This window comes from Berghia stephanieae, chromosome 1 (genome assembly GCF_034508935.2).
Source record: "Berghia stephanieae isolate SIO BIC M18660-M18661 chromosome 1, UCSD_Bste_1.3, whole genome shotgun sequence".
NCBI classification, from domain to species: Eukaryota; Metazoa; Mollusca; class Gastropoda; order Nudibranchia; family Aeolidiidae; genus Berghia; species Berghia stephanieae.
The window spans coordinates 92,772,034-92,792,256 of record NC_088360.1 but is presented as its reverse complement, the minus strand read 5'-3'; the positions used below and the strand labels follow the sequence as shown (position 1 = coordinate 92,792,256).

Genomic DNA, 20,223 nt, shown 5'->3' with positions numbered 1-20,223 from the left:
ATATATATATATATATATATATATATATATATATTATATCTATCTATCTATCTATCTATCTATCTATCTATCTATCTATCTATCTATCTATCTATCTATTTCTTTCTTTCACGCTTCCCTTCCTCTATTCTCTCTCTGTCTATCTCTTTCACTATGCCCTTCCTCCGTCTGTTTTCTCTCACTCACCCCCCCCCCTACTCTCTCTCTCTATCTCTCTCTCTCTCTCTCTCTCTCTCTCTCTTTCTTTCTTTCTTTCTTTCTCTCTCTCATTTTTCTTTCTGTATCTCTCGCATCATCTGGTTTGCTACCTCTATATCTTTCTATATTATACATTTATAATTTGGATTTCTGAAAAAAATATGTTTTTATAGGCTTTTCCATGTACAAGAATTATGAATTATGATTAAAATGGTGGTTCAGACGGTTAAATGTTTATTTGATTGACACTCAATCTACCCTGATTTGATGACGACATGAAAACAAATGTTTAAAAAAGGCAACATTGTATCTTCATCAACTTGACTAAATCTATATCAAGTTGGTGAATTAAATTTTATCATTTCTTGTGTAAAAGTTGCTAAAATAAATAAAATATAAACACTAAAAAATAGAGGAAGTGCATTTATGACGTGATTCAATCCATTCATTTTGGATTTAACCATTTTACTAAACTTTTCACACTTTTTTTAATGAAGCCTGGGTCGCATTGCTGTTACCTGTAGTCCTGACGAGCTAAAGGGTGGGAGAAAATAGGATTTGAAAGGAATTTAGTGTTGTCTTTAGTAAATACAGGCGACTCGCGTACAATGTAGTAAGAAGTATTCCAACGCTGTAACTTAGTGTATAAGATTTGGTAGTTTGGGTAGACCACTATATGAGTGATACTGGAGGAGATGGAACTTACGAGAACGTTTAAAAAAACGTTCCGATGCCTCTGACCATTACTCGCGTCATTACAAACCAAGTCCCTAAATTTCAATATAATTAGAAATCAGCATTCTGATTAGTTATGAGAAAATAAGTCAACAAAGTAACAGTTATACGGTATCCAGGCGACTTTACTCTTGAGGCGTTTCCATGGGGTCCGCCATTGCTTAAATCACTTACTCGTACCAATGACAAATCAGTAAACCCTAAAATGATAAGACGTATTTTATTAAATTGTCTTTAGGACATAGATAGTCGTCTACATAATTAAACAAAAAGCTTTTAAAAACGCATGGAGAAAATCAGTGACAAATGCATCCCTCTAATATAAATATTCTAAAATAATTCGTGTACATTTTTTTTACTTCAATAAGATGTGACCCACCATCTCAAATTGTTTTTATGTCGGGGTGAACCAGGTGCTTAAAAGTTGATTTAAAGTGAAAATTTTAAATATTATGATGTTTTGGTATTTTGCTCCTTAAGAGACGATATCCATTGTCCTTAATAAAACATTATGCTTAACCCAAGTCTATTATCTTTAACTTTAAAGTTATTTTTCAGCCTCTAAGTCACCACGATAAAATTGCAATTTGAGGCGGCCGGCCACTAATTAGCATTAAACAGCATGAGGTTTATTCTGCCGAACTCTGAAAAAAAAAAAGAAAAAAACAAAAACAACAACAAAAAACAAAAAACAAATCATATTTTGAATTTTGGTCAGAAAACGGGTACTTCAAATATCGATCGTATAAAAATGACCGTTGTCTTGTTAAAAATGAGCAAACCTAGGAGTTTAATTAAATCCCAGGTTTGAGAGGTTTTCACATGATTGGAGTCATTTTAATGGATCGATATTTGTAAGACGAGTTTTCTGGCCAAAATTTTTTAATGTTTGCTTTGTTGGGTTATTTTTTATTTTTATTTTTTTTTTTTTTTTTTTGGGGGGGGGGGGGGGGGGGGGGTTGGGTGTTGGTTTTTTAAAATTTATTTATTTATTTATTTTGTTGTTATTTTTTCAGTATTCGGCAATGTTATAGTGGCATAATCCTAATCTGATTTCTGTATACTATTCTCTGTGCTTCCATTCTCTGATGTTGATTTTGATGAATTGGTTTTGTAGGATTTGATGTAAAAATTCAAGAAAAACAGCAGGAGGGTTGAGGAGAAAAACAAGGCGAAGACATTGATCCATTTTGGGTACTCGCAAGGGCCATGGAAAAACGTGATTATTGATCTGACGTTCACGAACATGAATTGGAGCTGAAAATCAAGTTTTAAAAAAATGAGGATGAAGATCGTCTTAAATCAAAATTAAGGAGTTTCTTTCGTTTAAAGGTCATTCTTTTATTTATATTTTTTTTTTTTGAGCTGATGATGATGATGATGATGATGATGATGATGATGATGATGATGATGATGATGATGATGGTGATGATGATGAAAATGATTTTGATGATGATTATCATTATCATTATTACTACCATTATTACAAGCGTTATTGGGATCCAAATTTTAACCAGGTACCAGTAAAAATGTTAATATTTTCGTGTTATTTTTTTGTTTGTTTATACTCTAAATTGCCATTTGAGTCAACGGGTGATACAATTACCATTAATTTAAAAAAAGGTTTGCAAGTTATTATTATTATTATTATTAATATTATTTTTATTATTATCATCATCATTATTATTATTATTAATATTATTATTATTATTATCATTATTATTATTATTATTATTATTATTATTATTATTATTATTATTATTATTATTATTAATAGTGGAAAACCCGCAATATATGCGGAGAAATAAAGGCTATTAATAACAGACTGTCATCCATAATGCTTATTACACTACTGCATTGTATTTTTTAATTTGCCGGTAATTTTGTGCTCGATGTTAGAAATTTAACATTGGCTTTACGGAAGAATGTTGATCCCCAACCCTAATTTTTAAAATATAGAGATTAGAATAATAGGAGGATTAGAAAGATTATCATTAGTCGATAGTATCAAGAGAGATTTAAAATTAAGTCATCAAGTCTTCTTGTGGAAATGCTAGAATTGCGTAGAATAAATTATACTTGCATTAAAAAAAACAAATGTCAACAAGTGCTGAGTATTAAACAAGCAGATTTTCTTCGTATTAATTTGAGTCAAACGGGTGATAGAATTCGGCTGAAATTAAAAGAGGGACTTGCAAGTAATTCTGTGCTATAAAAATTTAACAATTGTGATCCCCAACCCTATCTTTTAAAATAATAGACTATTATTATTATTATTATTATTATTATTATTATTATATTATTATTATATTATTATTATATTTATTATTATTATTATTATTACTATCATTATTATTTTTTTTTTCATAATCATTTTTATTATTGTTATTGTTGTCTACAAAATCATAGAAATTATTTGAAAGTTATTTTTACTTATGGCAATGTGTTAACAACTTACAAGTTGAAATTCTGTGAGATAACGTTTCCACCAAAGATATTTCTGCATCTGAGGTCCCATAGCTGAAAGTCCGTAGTACGTGTACATGAAGACGTGTACCAAACAATTGAAACCTCCACCATAGAATTCTGTTGTGAAGACAATACAAAACAAACAAAAAGGGATTACAAAGTTGAGTCATAGATATAAGATAGAGATGTGGAATTCTTCCAGAGGGCCGGTGGAAAAGAGTATTTAAAAGTTATGGTTGCTGATCCCCGCAAAAGGCCTGACATTCCATTAATTTCTCGATTGATTTATTTAGTTGTTTATTTATTTATTTGTTTATTCGGTCATTTATTAATTCATGTATCCATTCATCTATTTATCCATTATCCAGTCGTGATATCGTATTTCTTTTCCATCTCTTTACACACTCGTGACTTCATGAAAGCGTTGTATTACCCGATTAACCCATGGCAAACAAGAAGTCGAAGATCACTAGAGCATATCAATTTTTAAAACGATAATATTTAACAAATCATTTGACCAATGTTTGAAGAAATTGTTTTCAAGATTTCCCAATATTCAATCTCTAAATAATTTGGCTAATGTTTAAAGGGGTTGTTTTCAACGTTTACAAACTTACTCTCTCCTCCTGGGACGTACTTGGCCACGTACCAGCAAATCGCGGCCATTGTGCTGTGGTGGTACACATGAAGGAATGTCACTTGTCTGTCTTTCTTTCGAAGTATGAAAAAGGCCTGGAAAAGATATATATATTATATATATATATATATATATATATATATTATATATATATATATATATATATATATAATATATATATATATATATATATTATATATATATATATATTATATATATATATATAGATTCGATCTAATGGTCGTAACCATATGAAGAATAATAAATATCATTGGAAACTATTTGTTTCCGCAAGAATTTGGGTTGTAAGTTTTGTAAATGGCAAGTTTATAGTGCAACGTGCGGCTTTGTGGTCCTGTGATTCATGGATCACTGGGCAGCGCAAAGTTGAGTCCTTTGAGAATACTCTTTACCCGTATTCTTTATCACACTTAGGTGTAAAATGAGTATCTAGCCGGTAAGAACATTGTCTCTGTCAAAATAAAAGTACCATACTGGCGTCACGTCTTGTTCTATATATGTTAAAATTGTTGTTAGCTTGGGACTCCTTGCAGAGTGCTCTGAGCACATTAGATGGATATTGCGCTGTATAACTTAAAACCTCGCGGTTTTTAGGTTTCCTTGTTTATTTTTAAAATAAAACATTTTCTTAAAGGACAATTAGCCTAACGTCGAAAATTTTGCGCACTCATGAACTTTCCTGAACCCGTCCTGCAGCTGTGATAGCAATGCTCAACCAGATGCTCCCCAATCTCAGCAGTATTACAGCAACCAGTGCAAGAGGGCGACGCCGCCAGGTCCCATATATTCAGAGTTGCTGTTGTTTCGAAGAGTATTCTGTTGGCTGTCACTAATGTCTCACTAATGTCTCCTCTAACTGGTACCAAACCCTGGGAAGCGTCTCTCCCATTTCAGAAGAGATGATGTCCCACCCATAGGAACAGGACTCATCAAAGTCGGCCTCCATCTCATAAATAACTGCCCTTCAGAAGTCAGGGAAGCTAAGTAAAGGGCCTCCGGCATTTCGTTCGGCCTGTGTTTGTGGCTTCATCCATCATTCGTCTGAGAGGCGTTAACTCACATTTCCTCTCTATTTCCAGAAATCGTCTCCCGCTGTACTAGGAAGGATGGTTGGATAGTTGCCATAACCTGGTCACTCTTTTTGAGTGTTGTTGGCAGCTTTTAGCATCTAGCTTCTGGACGTTTGAACTTAGCTAGGAAGGAGGGGGGGCACAGAATTCCATTGTGGAAAAGCAAAATACCAGGGCGACGTCCTCAAAAGCGTTTCGTCGGTGCCCCAAGCAGATTCCATTAGCTTCCTCTGAAGACTGTTGTGTTTCTCTATATTCCGAGCAATATCCTCTAGATGGACCCGATAGCTAAAGTGCTCCTCCACCCCCCCCCCCCCACCCCCACCCTTCCCACCCCCTTATTTTGGATCCTTGTCATATGGAAACATCTGGTCCCCGGTAACAACATTGAGTTTTCAGGTATGCTCCGCGTCGCTTCGGAGGAAAGCAATAGCACCGGTTTCCGAAATGTTCATCATGAGAATACTAGTCACGTGAGTACATAATATATCAGTCATACGTCGCATGAATACATTTAATTTAACAACATTCAATGGAATGATTGAAGTTCACGTCACTCAGCTAGGGATACTCACAGTGTCTAAAAATTCGATGATCTTTGAGAAGAAATACCACCATGATGCATTGGCTTCCTGAATGAAAATAAAAAAAGGAATCGGTTAAAGATAAAGTAGAACTTTATGATATTTTTTGTTGATGATGTTGCTTTACTTGTCAATATCACTGTTTTATGATTAGACTTCAAAATAGAAATAAAACATGCTCGTATTATGGCATGGTGATTATCAAGTTAAAGATGTAAATAGCAATGTGTGTGCTCGTTACACTTGAATCAATTAGACAAGAGAAGTGATGATAGCGAGTGGGAGGAAGAAGAGAGAGAGAGAGGAGTAGGAGGAGGCTTCTTCTGATGCGCTGCTGTATATAGTCCTTCAGAGCCTCTAGGTCAATGGAGCCGGAGTGTATCCCGGTTTCTATAGCGTTAAATGGACAATAGTAATTGCTTGCTACCATTTTGATAGGACTCTAGTCTTATGCAAGGCATCCTCCGCCAGATATAACAGACTCAGCTTTCCAATCACTGCTGGGCGGACAGAGAGGTCTGAAATAAATCTCGACTATACCTGGAATCGATTTCAGACCTTTTGCTGCAGGATGTAACGGTGAAGAAATGGGAGATTGCGATAGCAGTAACCGTGAGAGGGGAGAAAAAAACGGAGAAGAAGGAAGGGGTAGGGGTAGTTGGCGGTAGTAGTGGGAAGGTAGGAGAAATTTTATAGAGGGAGGGGGGGGGGGGCTGAAGCTGAGGGGAAGCGGATGGAGAGGAGAGGGAGGAGGAGAAGGAAGAGGAGAAGAAGAAGAAGAAGAAGAAGAAGAAGAAGAAGAAGAAGAAGAAAAAGAAGAAGAAGAAGAAGAAGAAACGGGAGGAAAAAAGGAAGATGATGATAATGATGATGATGATGAGGATGATGATGATGAGGATGAGGATGATGATGATGAGGATGATGATGATGATGATGATGATGATGATGATGATGATGATGATGATGATGATGGTATGATGATGATTAGGAGTAGGAGGAGGGGGATGATGATGAGTAGAATGAGGAGGAGGATTTGTCAAGAAGAAAATGTTCGTGATTATTTTCTTACCCTAAGTCCAATTTCTGTATTTTCATAATTGATGGGTTGACAAGAAAATTTGTAGCCTCTGATTATGGCTACCGCCACCATCTTGATATGGAAAAATAAAAATAAAAATTTATATTCTATTAATTTCATTTATAGCCCTTTCGTCTAATTGATAGTCAAAAGATTTCTTGCAAATCTCACCAGTGACGAATTTCAGTTATGCTAAATGATGTGACATTTAAATGTACAATCCAAAATAGGAAACTGTAATTCAGAACATAAGTCATCATAGAGTCGAGGAAAAAGATGCTTGATGATTGGCGCTCCCGGCCGACAAACTATATTATATATAGTTCTAAGTTGACGTCACTCGGGTCTTTGTTATTGAGTTTTGCCATCCGCGTTTATGAGTAATTTTCACTAAACTGTATTAACCAGACTATAAACGTTCATGGTTACACATAGTTTTGTGTGTTGGTCCGTTATACTTGGCAATGTTGTGAGCTTCTTAGCCAAGCGCATACTATCTATTATGCGGTTTTGAAGTCAAGCATGTAGTTCCATGATAACGACATCTTTTATACTCAGGAGTTTGTTTTTTTCTCTCTACGGTCTATCTCAAAAATTAAAAAAAAAAAACAAATTTTTTTTTTTAAAAAGGAAAGAAAGAAGGAAAAATTGATAAATAAATAAGACTGAGATTGCCGACGTATACTTATTTGCAGGTCTGATAACCCAAATTGTTATGGTCTCAGTATTGTAATGGAAATAATTCTCCACTACAACAAACATGTTAAAATATGCACATCATTCAGTCCGATTATCAGACTTTCAAAATATGTTCACGTCGGAGGGGAGATAAACCAAACGACAGCCACAGCGTAATCCCGAAAAGTATACAATTACGGTCACGTTTATTGCTCAAAGGAAAAAAGAAATAATAAAACAAGATCCCGACAGCGGGATTCGAACTCGAGTCTTTGGGTTTATGAGTATCATGAATTAATTATTATGTGTATCCACGCGGCAATCTCGTCCCCTAATGATTCATGAAATGAATATTAAATTATATGTGGGTATGAAAGGCAAATTAGGTAGAACTCAAAGACACAGTCAAGATGTCACCAGGCTAATAAAATTTTAATTATTTCTTTGTTTCCTTTTGCATGCTTTATACTATAAATTACCATACTCCTATCAATATGTGGTCCATCGCCCTGATCTGGTATAAAGTTATTTTAACCAGATAACTGTCGTAGTCGGGAAAGACACGTATTTAAAAATTGGGCCAGAAAACTCGTCTTTCAAATATCGATCGATTTAAATGACTCTATTCTTGCAAAAGCTCTCAAACCTGAGACTTAAGGAAGACCTCGCGAGCTCCCATGTTTGAGAGTTTTTGTCATGATGAGAGTCATTTAAATCGATCGATATTTCAAGGACGAGGTTTCTGGCCAAATTTTAAAATACTGTTTTCTGGCCAAATTTTTAATACGAGTTTTTCCAGAGTATGGCATCACCTCCGTGAAAGTAATAATGTGAAACAATCGTGAATCGACAATTTAATTGGCGAGCTGATCAGCAGACTTAAGACTGTTATGAAATAGGACAGGTTTCAAGAAAGGAAACAAAATATTATAGTCATTGCAAACATAACATCATTATTTTTACAACAAAAATAGAATTCATGGAATCACATTGTACTCTGTTATACCAGTAGAGTTGTGGACCAGTGAGGTTATATTATTAGATTTAATGTCAGAAACGAATGGGGAACACAGACAGATGTACTGGGAGGGGAGTGGACGAATTTTTCACCGTTCAAAAATTGATATGTACAAAGATTGATGTTTACGACAGGCAGTTAATAAACAATTTGTATACTGTACTCATTTTGATTTCTTTTTTTAATTGGGGGAGAAGGGGGGGGGGGGGACTGATTTAAAATAGAACAGTATGGCTCGATTTCAATCCAGTTTTGCTTTTGTTTTGTATTTCTATGATTGGTCATTAAACCGAAAGTCAAGGCTACAGGAAAATGCAAACAATGTTGTAGTTGGCCCGCCATTCAGTGACATTGAGGAGAATTTACACGACTAGAAAATGAAAATTGTGACGGCAGGGGTCTCGATAGCTCAGTGGTAGAGCGTTCGCCTCCCACGAACGGGGCGGTTATCGATATCTGATGAAGTTGAGATTATGTTCTGACCCCTAATCACAGATTGGGTGGTTGGATCTATAATCTCTGATGGAATGTAGTTTGGGATAGAATACCGTCCTTTCAACGGCATAGAAACCGGGATAAACTTCGGCCTCATGGGTCTCATCACTCAGATGGACACCTTTTTTTGTGTGTGACGGCCAAGTGCATCTAGTTAGTTATCTATCACCTTATGCAAAGCATAAAAATGTTTTCTGCTTTCAGTCTGTCGGAAGCACCGCCAGGTGCGCTGCCGACGCTTTCCAAGACTGAATACAACATATTGTTCCATCAAGCAATCCTCGGGAATAAACTCCAACAGGAAGAGTCCAGTGTATCTAACAGAATAGATTTAAAGCTAACAGAAGTGTTGACAGTGGTAAATAATAAATATAGCATTTATACAAATCTCATCCACAAGTTATTTTATCTTTTATTACCATGTCATATGCGTCGAACAATATTCTTTTCCTTTAAAGGGAAAGTGCAATTAATTTTTAGACCAAAAAAAAAAAAGTTTGTGACAAAGGTAAAAGGCACTCGAGTATCGAATACCTCCCCCCCCCCCCTCCCCCTCCATATATATATATATATATATATATATATATATATATATATATATACATATATAAATACAAATATATATATATATATATATATATATATATATATATATATATATATATATATATATATATATATATATATATATATATATATATATATATATATATGGCAAAGCACGTCGGAAGTCGGAGAAATTCGAATTATTATACAGGTCAAGAGAGACAACATTTCTGGACAAAATTAGTTTGCATTTTGTAATTATTTCATAAAGGTCGAATTATTTATACAAAATTTTTTGGGGTAATATATAACACATTACATGTGTCATTTGCTATCTTGCGTCTTAAGCTATTGCTCTTATTTTCTGCCCCATTGTATACCGCTTTAAGCACAGTGAGAGGATATAAAAGTGCAAATTCAAGCTTTATCATTTAAAAATAATAAAATCTGTCATATCGCCTTACACTCACAAATATTTCTTATGACGTTTTAAGTAATGTGTCAAAGCCAACGCGCACCCACCATGATTTGTTAATGAGGCGCGATTATTGTGCAATTAGATAATTCCCTGTGGCGGTATTAGATGACACACAGATAACGTTGTTTGCTCATGAATAAACATTAAAGGCATGCATATTAATTTGGCAACTGACCATTCATTGTAAAAGGGCACTACACGTTGCCTACTCGGAAACATAACGTTACATATTTGAGACGTAATTTTTTTTAAAAGTGCAAATTAGCAAAATCGACAAGAAAGCATGCGTCGTATCCAAGATAAAACTCAACGCTCATTTAAAACACACACACACACACACACACACACACACACACATCCACTCACTCACACATACACACACATCCATAATGATATTGATGCTGATATTTTTAAACAAGAAGGAAAGGGCGGGGGCGGCGATTGAATTGAAAATTAACATGTAAACGTTAATCAGTATTTATCCACTAATGGAATACATTCATAGCGATGATCTGTTTTCATATGGATAGGGGTCAAAACCGTGTGCAAACAATTTAAAAACAATAACCAAAAAAACAATTTAAAAGATAATATTTCACTGTGTTTTGACCACTTATGAACTTATGGAATATGGAATAAATTGACTTATCAGGACCTGAACAAAATTATTTGCAAATAAGTGCACGTTGGCTTACCAAGTTTTACATGTCTAAAAAGTCGGAAGATCATAAAAGAATAGGCCCTGCATATTGAGATATATTAATGATTGTAGAACAGTATGTAATAATGGTTTAGCCATGACCTTGATTTGAGAAAAAAGAATATTGTTGGTTTAATTATATCTAACGAGGCATGACAAATTGGATGTAACATCTGCTCTAAGAGAACAAAGAAATGTAGCTATGATAATGATAATAATAATATTAATAATAATAATAATAATAATAATAATAATAATAATAATAATAATAATAATAATAATAATATTAATAATAATAATAATAATGATGATGATGATGATGATGATGATGATGATGATGATGATGATGATGATGATAATGATAATAATAATAATAATAATAATAATAATAAGAAGAAGAAGAAGAAGAAGAAGAAGAAGAAGAAGAAGAAGAAGAAGAAGAGAAGAAGAAGAAGAAGAAGAAGAAGAAGAAGAAGAAAGAAGAAGAAGAAGAAGAAGAAGAAGAAGAAGAAGAAGAAGAAGAAGAAGAAGAAGAAGAAGAAGAAGAAGAAGAAGAAGAACAACAACAACAACAACAACAACAACAACAACAACAACAACAACATTTCGAGTATTTGATCCTACAAGTCGAATCAGACTATTTTGGACAATTTGTGAAGAAGATGCAAAAGTTTGATCAAGACCGACGTGTACATATATGCATGTCTGACATCCAAACGCACGTATGGGCCTAGTTTTAACATTGTTGTTATGAACAGAGACGCCAACTTTAAATTTGGCTCACAGGAGTTTCAGACACCACTCGTAGGAATTTCAATGCCGAAAGAGGAATTTCCGAACACAAGAAAAAGAAATTGGAATGGTATTTGGCATTGTGTTTACATATTGTATAGTTCTAAATAGATAACTGATTAGAATTATATTATGATACATAAACACATTGCTAAATACAATCCCAAAGTTTCCTTATTTTAAGTGAAGTAAAGCACCAAAACCCAATGGTAGAAATTGTTGTACTGGTGGTAGTGAGGATGATGTGGTGGTGTTAGTGGTTGTTGTTGTAGTTGTAGTGGTAGTGATGATGATATGGTGGTGGTGGTGGTGGTTGAAGTAGTAGTGGTAGTGATGATGATGGGATGGTGGTGGTTGTAGTAGTAGTGGTAGTGATGATGATTGATGTGGTGGTGGTGGTTGTAGTAGTAGTGGTAGTGATCATGATGTTGTAGTGGTGGTTGTAGTAGTAGTAGTAGTAGTAGTAGTAGTAGTAGTAGTAGTAGTTAATAGTAGTAGTAGTAGTAGTAGTAGTAGTAGTAGTATAGTAGTAGTGGTAGTAGTAGTAGTAGTAGTAGTAGTGGTTGTAGCAGTAGTAGTATAGTGGTCGTAGTGGTAGTGATGACGATGTGGTTGTGGTAGTTGTAGTATAGTGTTAGTGATGATGATGTGGTGGTGGTGGTGGTTGTAGTAGCAGTGGTAGTGATGATGATGTGGTGGTGGTGGTTGTAGTAGTAGTAGTAGTAGTAGTAGTAGTAGTAGTAGTAGTAGTAGTAGTAGTATAGTAGTAGTAGTGGTAGTGATGACGATGTGGTTGTGGTAGTTGTAGTAGCAGTGGTAGTGATGATGATGTGGTGGTGGTGGTTGTAGTAGTAGTAGTGGCGGTAGTGATGAAGATGAGGTGCTGGTGGTGCTTGTAGTTGTAGTGGTAGTGATGATGATGTGGTGGTGGTTGTAGTAGTGATGGTAGTGATGATGGTGATGTGGTGGTGGTTGTAGTAGTATTAGAGGTCATCATCATCATCATCATTGCCTTTTTCACCCTGGTCAGGGTATAGGCCACAGACAAACAGTTTCCATCCTTCTCTATCCGAGCCAACTTTTTTATCTCATTCCAGGTCTTACCACTTCTCTGTATATCAGCTTCTTTAAATTCTGTAATTCCAGAAACTCTTCGGTCGCCCAAGCTAAAAAAAGGATTTGGTTTGTCTGTCTGTTAGTAGTAGTGGTAATGATGATGATGTGGTGATGGTGGTGGTGGTGCTTGTAGTTGTAGTGGTAGTGATGATGATGTGGTGGTGGTTGTAGTAGTGGTGGTAGTGATGAGGATGTGGTGGTGGTTGTAGTAGTGATGGTAGTGATGATGGTGATGTGGTGGTGGTTGTAGTAGTATTAGAGGTAGTGAGGATGATGTGGTTATGTTGGTTGTAGTAGTAGTGGTAATGATGATGATGTGGTGGTGGTGGTGGTTGTAGTAATATTAGAGGTAGTGATGATGATGTGGTGATGGTGGTTGTAGTAGTAGTGGTAATGATGATGATGTGGTGGTGGTGGTGCTGGTTGTAGTAGTAGTGGTAGTGATGATGTGGTGGTGGTGCTTGTAGTAGTTGTGGTAATGATGATGATGTGGTAGTGGTGGTTGTAGTAGTAGTGGTAGTTGCAGTGATGATGATGTGGTGGTGGTGGTTGCGATGATGTGGTGGTGGTGGTGGTTGTGAGTATAAGTGATAATGATGATGTGGTGGAGGTGGTTGTAGTAGTAGTGGTAATGATGATGATGTGGTGGTGGTTGTAGTAGTAGTGGTAATGATGATGATGTGGTGGTGGTGGTGGTTGTAGTAGTAGTGGTAGTGATGATGTGGTGGTGGTGGTTGTAGTAGTTGTGGTAATGATGATGATGTGGTAGTGGTGGTTGTAGTAGTAATGGTAGTGATGATGTGGTGGTGGTGGTGGTTGTAGTATAAGTGATAATGATGATGTGGTGGAGGTGGTTGTAGTAGTAGTGGTAGTGATGATGTTGTGGTGGTGGTGGTTGTAGTAGTACTGGTAATGACGATGTAGTGGTGGTGGGGATGGGTGTAGCAGTAGTGGTAGTGATGATGATGTGGTAGTGGTAGGTGATGTTGCAGTGATGATGTGGTGGTGGTGGTTGCAATAGTAGTAGTGATGACGATGTGGTTGTGGTGGTTGTAGTAGTGGTGGTAGTGATAATGTGGTGTCGTGGTTGTAGTAGTAGTGGTAGTTGTAGTAGTAGTGATGATGATAGTAGCTGTGGTAGTGGTAGTAATGATGATGTGGTGGTGGTTGCAGTAGTAGTTGTGGTACTGATGATGATGTGGTGGTGGTTGTAGTAGTAGTGGTAGTGATGATGATGTGGTGGTGGTTGCAGTAGTAGTGGTAGTGATGATGGTTGTAATACTGGTGGCAATGATGATGTGGTGGTTGGAAGGTGGGGGGTATCCTTGGAACAAATTGACTTCACCGGAATTTGACGGAAGTTGCCCGGAGCCCGGAATTTTTTGCTCCAGACCGGAGTTTTTTCCGGTGAAACCGGAGTTTTGGCATCACTGTTATGAACAATATTTTGTGTCATTTTTTTAGATTTCCATATCAACAATATTAAATAAGGTTATCAGACCTGCAAATAAGTGCACGTCGATCAAGACAAATTGGAAAATGACTAGTCTATTTCTCTAAGGTGATACGTGTTAGATTAACATTAATAAAACAGTATAACGATCATATTTGAATATCTAAATTGTGAAGGGTATATATATATATATATATATATATATATATATATATATATATATATATATATATATATATATATATATAATATGTGCGTTTTGGAGAACTTAAAAGAGTGCTTTGAATATGTCGAGTAAGTTTCTTAACATGATATCAACTGATCGATTTCTTACATGGTATCTATGGTCTATGAAAAATAAGTCCTTCAGAGCCATTAAGCCCATGGGTCCGGAGTTTATCCCGGTTTCCAAAGCGTGAAACGGATAATAGCAATTGTTTTCTACCCTTTGGATAGGACGCTGATCTATCGCAAAGTACTTTTCGACAGAGCTAACGGATCCTGTGTGGACGGGAGTGGGGAGGGAGGGTGTCAGAAAAAAAAATCTCAACTTCACCTCGGTTCCTTTGCGTGTGAAGAAAGTGCTCCACCAACTGAGCTATCGGGACCCCTGTGGTTTATAAAAAGTGGTTATTTATAGCCTTAAAGCTCGTGGCCCGGGATGTTATCGCGGTATGTAATAGTGTTAACCTGATAGTAGCAAATGCTTGCTATATTTTGGATAAGATACTAGTTTAGAGCAAAGTGCTTTCCGACAAATAGTGTAGACCCAACTCCCGAAATACTGAATCAGACTCCTCGTCAATTAAGTTGATAACTCCAGTAGTAGAAATATTGGGACTCCCGGGAGCCATTAGTCCACTATTTATTACAATAAATGATAGATATAATAATAAAAGTCCCTTTATTCATCCCCAAGGAGAAAATTTGTCTTCAGGGTCTATTCCAAGGGAAGATTAGATTAGCATCAGTGTCAGCCACGGTGCAACGTCGCAAAGTAGGCTAGAAGAGGTGACTTGCTCAAGACCAACACGGCGGCGGGTTGTCAAACTCGATACCATTCAGGTACGAAACAAAGATCAAACCGCTCAACTACGCTTCCCCTATATTGATGCTATGCATTTAGTTTTTAAAAAAAAAACAAAAAAAAAAAAACTCATAACATCCGCCAACCGGATATAGCGTACACAAAACAATGTGTAATCGTAAACGTTTATAGTCTGATTAATACAATTTAGTGAAAATTACTCATAAAACTGGCTGGCTGAAAACAATAAAAAAGAGCTGAGTGACGTCAATTTCTTTATATCTATATTATAATTTCTTACAACGAGGAAATAATTAATAAAACAAAATCAGCTAAAGACTAGGGATTCTTGTCAGATCGACCAAACTCTCACGACTTGTTTGACAAAGAACACATTTTTGCATAAACAAAGCCACGAAGAATTGAAAGTAAGTCTTTAATTGTCTTAAATTTGTTGACGAGACAAGAATCTGGGATTGTAGCGTGGTGATAAATCGTTGTAAAATATTTGTCAATAATAATAATAATAATAATAATAATAATAATAATAATAATAATAATAATAATAATAATAATAATAATAATAATAATAATAATAATAATAATAATAATAATAATAAAATAATAATAATAATAATAATAATAATAATAATAATAATAATAATAATAATAATAATAGACTCTTATAGAGCGCATGGTATCCTCAACCATGAGGCTCTTGTTGCATGCTGAATGTAAATAAATAAAGAAATAAGCAGATTGAATGTGATTACATCCGTCTTTCCCCGGGTTAACGATCAGTGCCAATTGTATTATTCTATCAATGCAGATTTATGATAATGCATCACGTTTCAGGCAGATTGAGAGTGGGTTTTGAATAGTGAAATTAAAATTAAAATATCGCGTCGCATTATAATTTTGCTAATGATGAAATAAACGATTAGGGTTCGTTGTGAATTCAATTCATCATATCGTATAACTTTAAAAATCAATATGTTTTTTTTTTCTTACAGAGAGGTAAGGATCTAACTAAAGTCTGAGGTCGTAACGAGAATGTGAAAATAGAAAGCCTTCGTAATGAAACAACACAAACAAATAACATTTCACATGCAAAACCTTCGTCACCAAAACTATAAACAAAGGATAAATGAAGAAAACAAATAAAAAGATGTAGAACTAGTGAGTATAGTAGCGTGTATTCTCCTTGGAGGACGGAATATGAATGAAACAAAAGCACGGCTTCACTGTTTGACTTTGTATTGTGATTTTAATCGTAAAAATCAATTATAAAATCTGACAAATTGAAATGAAAAATGAACGTCCGACATAATGTGTTTCCCATATTAACCAATGCGCAATCTTCAAGTGCATTGATTCTATTAGAGACACATTGACAATGTACCGTTGTCATAATACTATTGGTAGATATGTAATGACCTTGATAAACGTTAGTTGGGGTCAGCGGATTAGAAATAGCCAAAGTTACGCTGATCAAGCCAATCTTAAATGACCTCTCCGAATCAGTATGATGACATCATGGTGACAAACCTTACATTATTTTACCTCAACAGGATGTTAGACAATCATAATCGCGTACAAGTTACTTTATAATATCATGTATTAAAGTAAAAAGTTCGTGACATTTACTTACAGTTATTGCTATAATATACTTTCCCCCTGTCTTCAACTGTGCTGCCTTGACTTTTCATTAAAAATTTAATTAGAGAGATTTCTTTTCACCTGAAGACAAACAGGAGAATCTCTCCATACAACCAATTATAGTAGAAAAAGTAAATTAAAGACTGTTTACTGTGACATTTAGCTCGTGTTTAATTATATTTTCTTAATAATTAAAATACGTTAATTTTTTTAAAAGTCTTTCATTGGTCTTGAGGTCCTGATGGTTCAGTTGTTAGAGCACTCGTGTCCTACGGGCAAAGGGAACGGTACGATTTCGAGTGAAGTGGTGTTTGTTTGGGGGGGTTTTTTCGGGGTTTTTTTGTTTGTTTGTTTGGTTTTTTTTTTTTGCTGACCCATGTCCACCCAGCAATGATTGGGTAGTTGGGTCTAGTAGGTCTGTCGGAAAGTACTTCTCGATAGACCAGTGTTCTATCCCCGGGGCAACGCGCATTTATATTGTCCGTTTAGCTCTATACAAACAGGGATAAAATCCGGCTCCCTGTGCCTTTTGGTTCTGAAGGACTGCTTCATCGATCTTAAATTGATTGACCTAATGGGGGTGTGAAGAGAAATCAATTAATGTCTAGATGAAAATAATAAACTACTTTTTTCCCCATCCTTAATTCCATTTCATCTCTCTCTCTCTCTCTCTCTCTCTCTCTCTCTCTCTCTCTCTCTCTCTCTGTGTCTCTCTCTCTCTCTGTCTCTCTCTCTCTCCCTCTCTCTCTCTCTCTCTCTCTCTCTCTCTCTCTCTCTCTCTCTCTATCCTTTTGTACAATCTGATATTCCATCAACCCCGGCACTCGGTGAATTCGATAACATTGAACAACGATGCTTGTCATTTAACCCTGATCAAAATAGTATATCTATGAGAACATTGTTCTATACTCTCATATCTGGGATACTGCGGCAATTCATTAGACTTAAAGATGGAACGAAATTGACGTCACATATCTCTTTGTATTTGTTTTTAGACAGCAATTTTAATGAATAGTTCTCACTAGTTTAAAGTTACTCATAGTTTTGTGTGTTGGTACGTTATATCCGGCTGATGGACGTTGTGAGTATCATATCTAAACGCATGACATTAATAGTTTTGATCAAAGTTATTTGATTCGTTATTTTAAACTTACCACACATACACACTCACACATACACATACATACACACACAAACACACAAAATCATCCTAAAAATACTCGTAGCAGCCATTCTCGACTGATTAGCGAATCTCAGACCCGATTGCGAATCGACTTACTATCGTTATGCAAGGGTAATGGTCAGTGTAATATGATGGTTATCATACTTACTATTACAATTGGGTAATGGTGGCAAGTATGCCGCGATAAGAAGGTCTGAGATTCGATCCGTATTCGAGGAAAGATTTTTCCCCTCTTTGTCTCGTAATGCATTATATCCAAACTTTTACATCATTTTATAGTGTATCAGTGAAGTGGGCTGTCGTGCGACAACAAAACCCCGTTCAATGATGTGCACATCTGATAACCCAAATTATTATGGGCCTATTGTTGTAATGGAAATACTCTCAAACCAATGCAAAATATTCTCCATTACAACAATGTTGAAACAAGCCTATAATTGCGTTCGATTATCAGAGCCCCTTATGTGTGCACCTAGTCACAACCCGATTTTACAGGAGAACCGAAAAACTATTCCTTATTTTTCAAAGAAACATAAACACATGAGGTGTTTATTTATATTTTCTAATGTTTCGAACTGATGTCAATGATATAAATATTACAATTTGTCCCAATTCTGATTATACAGGGTTTTGTCAAGTACGACAGAGTGCCTGCTTCCCAATGTTTCACATTTGTGTTTATTTAAAACATACCTCATAAAATATGTAGGCTGACAAGATGACTAGAGCAAAGTTGTAAACTAAAAGAATAGGGGTCATTTTGAAGGGGGCGCGTTTGGCCATGAAGGCAGGACCATGTTTGACCATCAGCAAGTACAAGATGATCATGGTCAACACACTGCCCAGATTGTTCATCAGAAACCAGTCAGATACTCGAGGATCTGGAGACAAAAGCAAACAAGAATAATGCATTAAGATCAATGTGTCAAAACAAAATCCATTTATTATAATATCATTTCGTAAGAACAGCGACTTTTTTGCTGTATCGGCAGAACGACTGTACTAGATACCCTTTATAAATTAAAACTAGTTGGAAAGGAATAATTTGATGCCATAGCAGACAAATAAAGAACTTTTAAGTGTCATCTGATCCTTCAAGGGGAAAATTGTTACCATATTAGGTCAGGTATGGTGACTTCTAGGTTACCCCTTGAAAACGATGAAATAAACAAGTAAGCATATTTTTCTGTCATGCAGTTTAAGTCGCATGTTGCTCTATTTGCACCAACGCTCTGAGAATACTTGTCACATACCCATTCACAAATGAGTCGAATTGGGTGATGGGTGCAATGAGCCTTTTTCAAGGTCGCATCATTCGATCTTTGGTCACGCTCAACATTGCTTTGCTTTCTGACAAGACGAGGCGCTCTATCGTTGGCACAACAGAAGTACATGGGACACCTGACCTCTTCTTTAATACCGCGTCATACCAGGTAACAACATGGTGAGGGCACGATGTTACAAGACTTTGTCACGAGTACTCACTTCTGACAAAAAGGGTTAAATGAATAAGGCCAGTGTCAACAAGTAATGAACAGTATCTAAAAAGATATAATATTAATCAAGATGGAAAAGGATATTTTATTGAATGAAACGAATGGATGAATGAAAACAAAGACAAAAACAAAACGCGTGACAATTTCAAATGCGATATCTACCTCCATCGAAAATGTCACTTCGAGTCAGATTGAAGCGTCTGTTTGCTGCAGATACAATTGCCTCCATTGTGTGGTGTTACTGTGGTCTGTCCCTCTTAAAGGTCTGTCTATATACACTCTGCAACAGAACCACACAAAAAAAAAAAAAGTTATATAAAATATTATGTGTGTTAAAAACCTGATGCAATGGTTTGGACAGTATTGTTTAGACGAAAAACTAACCAGGTTCACGTCTATCCCTATAAAACGAAGAAATTGTATTAATACCAAAAGCTTTTTCCATGGGAACATCCCATCATCACGGACATGAGCCCCCAAAGCACCGTTTTTTAAATCACTGCAAAGTAAGGGACATAGGACCCGCCGTGCGATCAATTTTTTTCCACCTGTCCACCCAGCAAGTAATTGTATAGCGACGTACGTTAAATCTGGAATAAAGTACATTGCAATATATTGGCGTCCTCTAGTAAGTAGTAGCAAGCATTTATCGGAATACACTCAGCTTTCATTAGCCTATATGCACTGAAGGGCATTTATTAGTCTAGTAAACGACTAGCTAGTCTTAAGCCCAAGCCAAGCAAGTGTCTAAAAAATCGGATTTCATGAACGATTTCTAGTCTCGAGCAAG

At 35.8% G+C, this 20,223-nt stretch overlaps 1 protein-coding gene across 1 annotated transcript in view; it reads right to left on the bottom strand.

The window, feature by feature from the left end:
• Positions 1-269: 269 nt before the first annotated feature.
• LOC144962386 (very long chain fatty acid elongase 4-like) overlaps positions 270-20,223 on the bottom strand; it is a 33,346-nt gene continuing 13,392 nt past the window's right edge. Inside the window, exons 2-8 of the mRNA XM_078895273.1 lie at positions 19,596-19,713; positions 18,631-18,818; positions 6,784-6,864; positions 5,706-5,762; positions 4,020-4,134; positions 3,392-3,519; positions 270-2,190 (exon numbers count right to left, since the gene is read on the bottom strand). Coding sequence (XP_078751399.1) covers positions 1,978-2,190; positions 3,392-3,519; positions 4,020-4,134; positions 5,706-5,762; positions 6,784-6,864; positions 18,631-18,818; positions 19,596-19,662 — 849 coding nt within the window. The 5' untranslated portion in view covers positions 19,663-19,713 and the 3' untranslated portion in view covers positions 270-1,977. The remainder of the gene's footprint in view (positions 2,191-3,391; positions 3,520-4,019; positions 4,135-5,705; positions 5,763-6,783; positions 6,865-18,630; positions 18,819-19,595; positions 19,714-20,223) is intronic.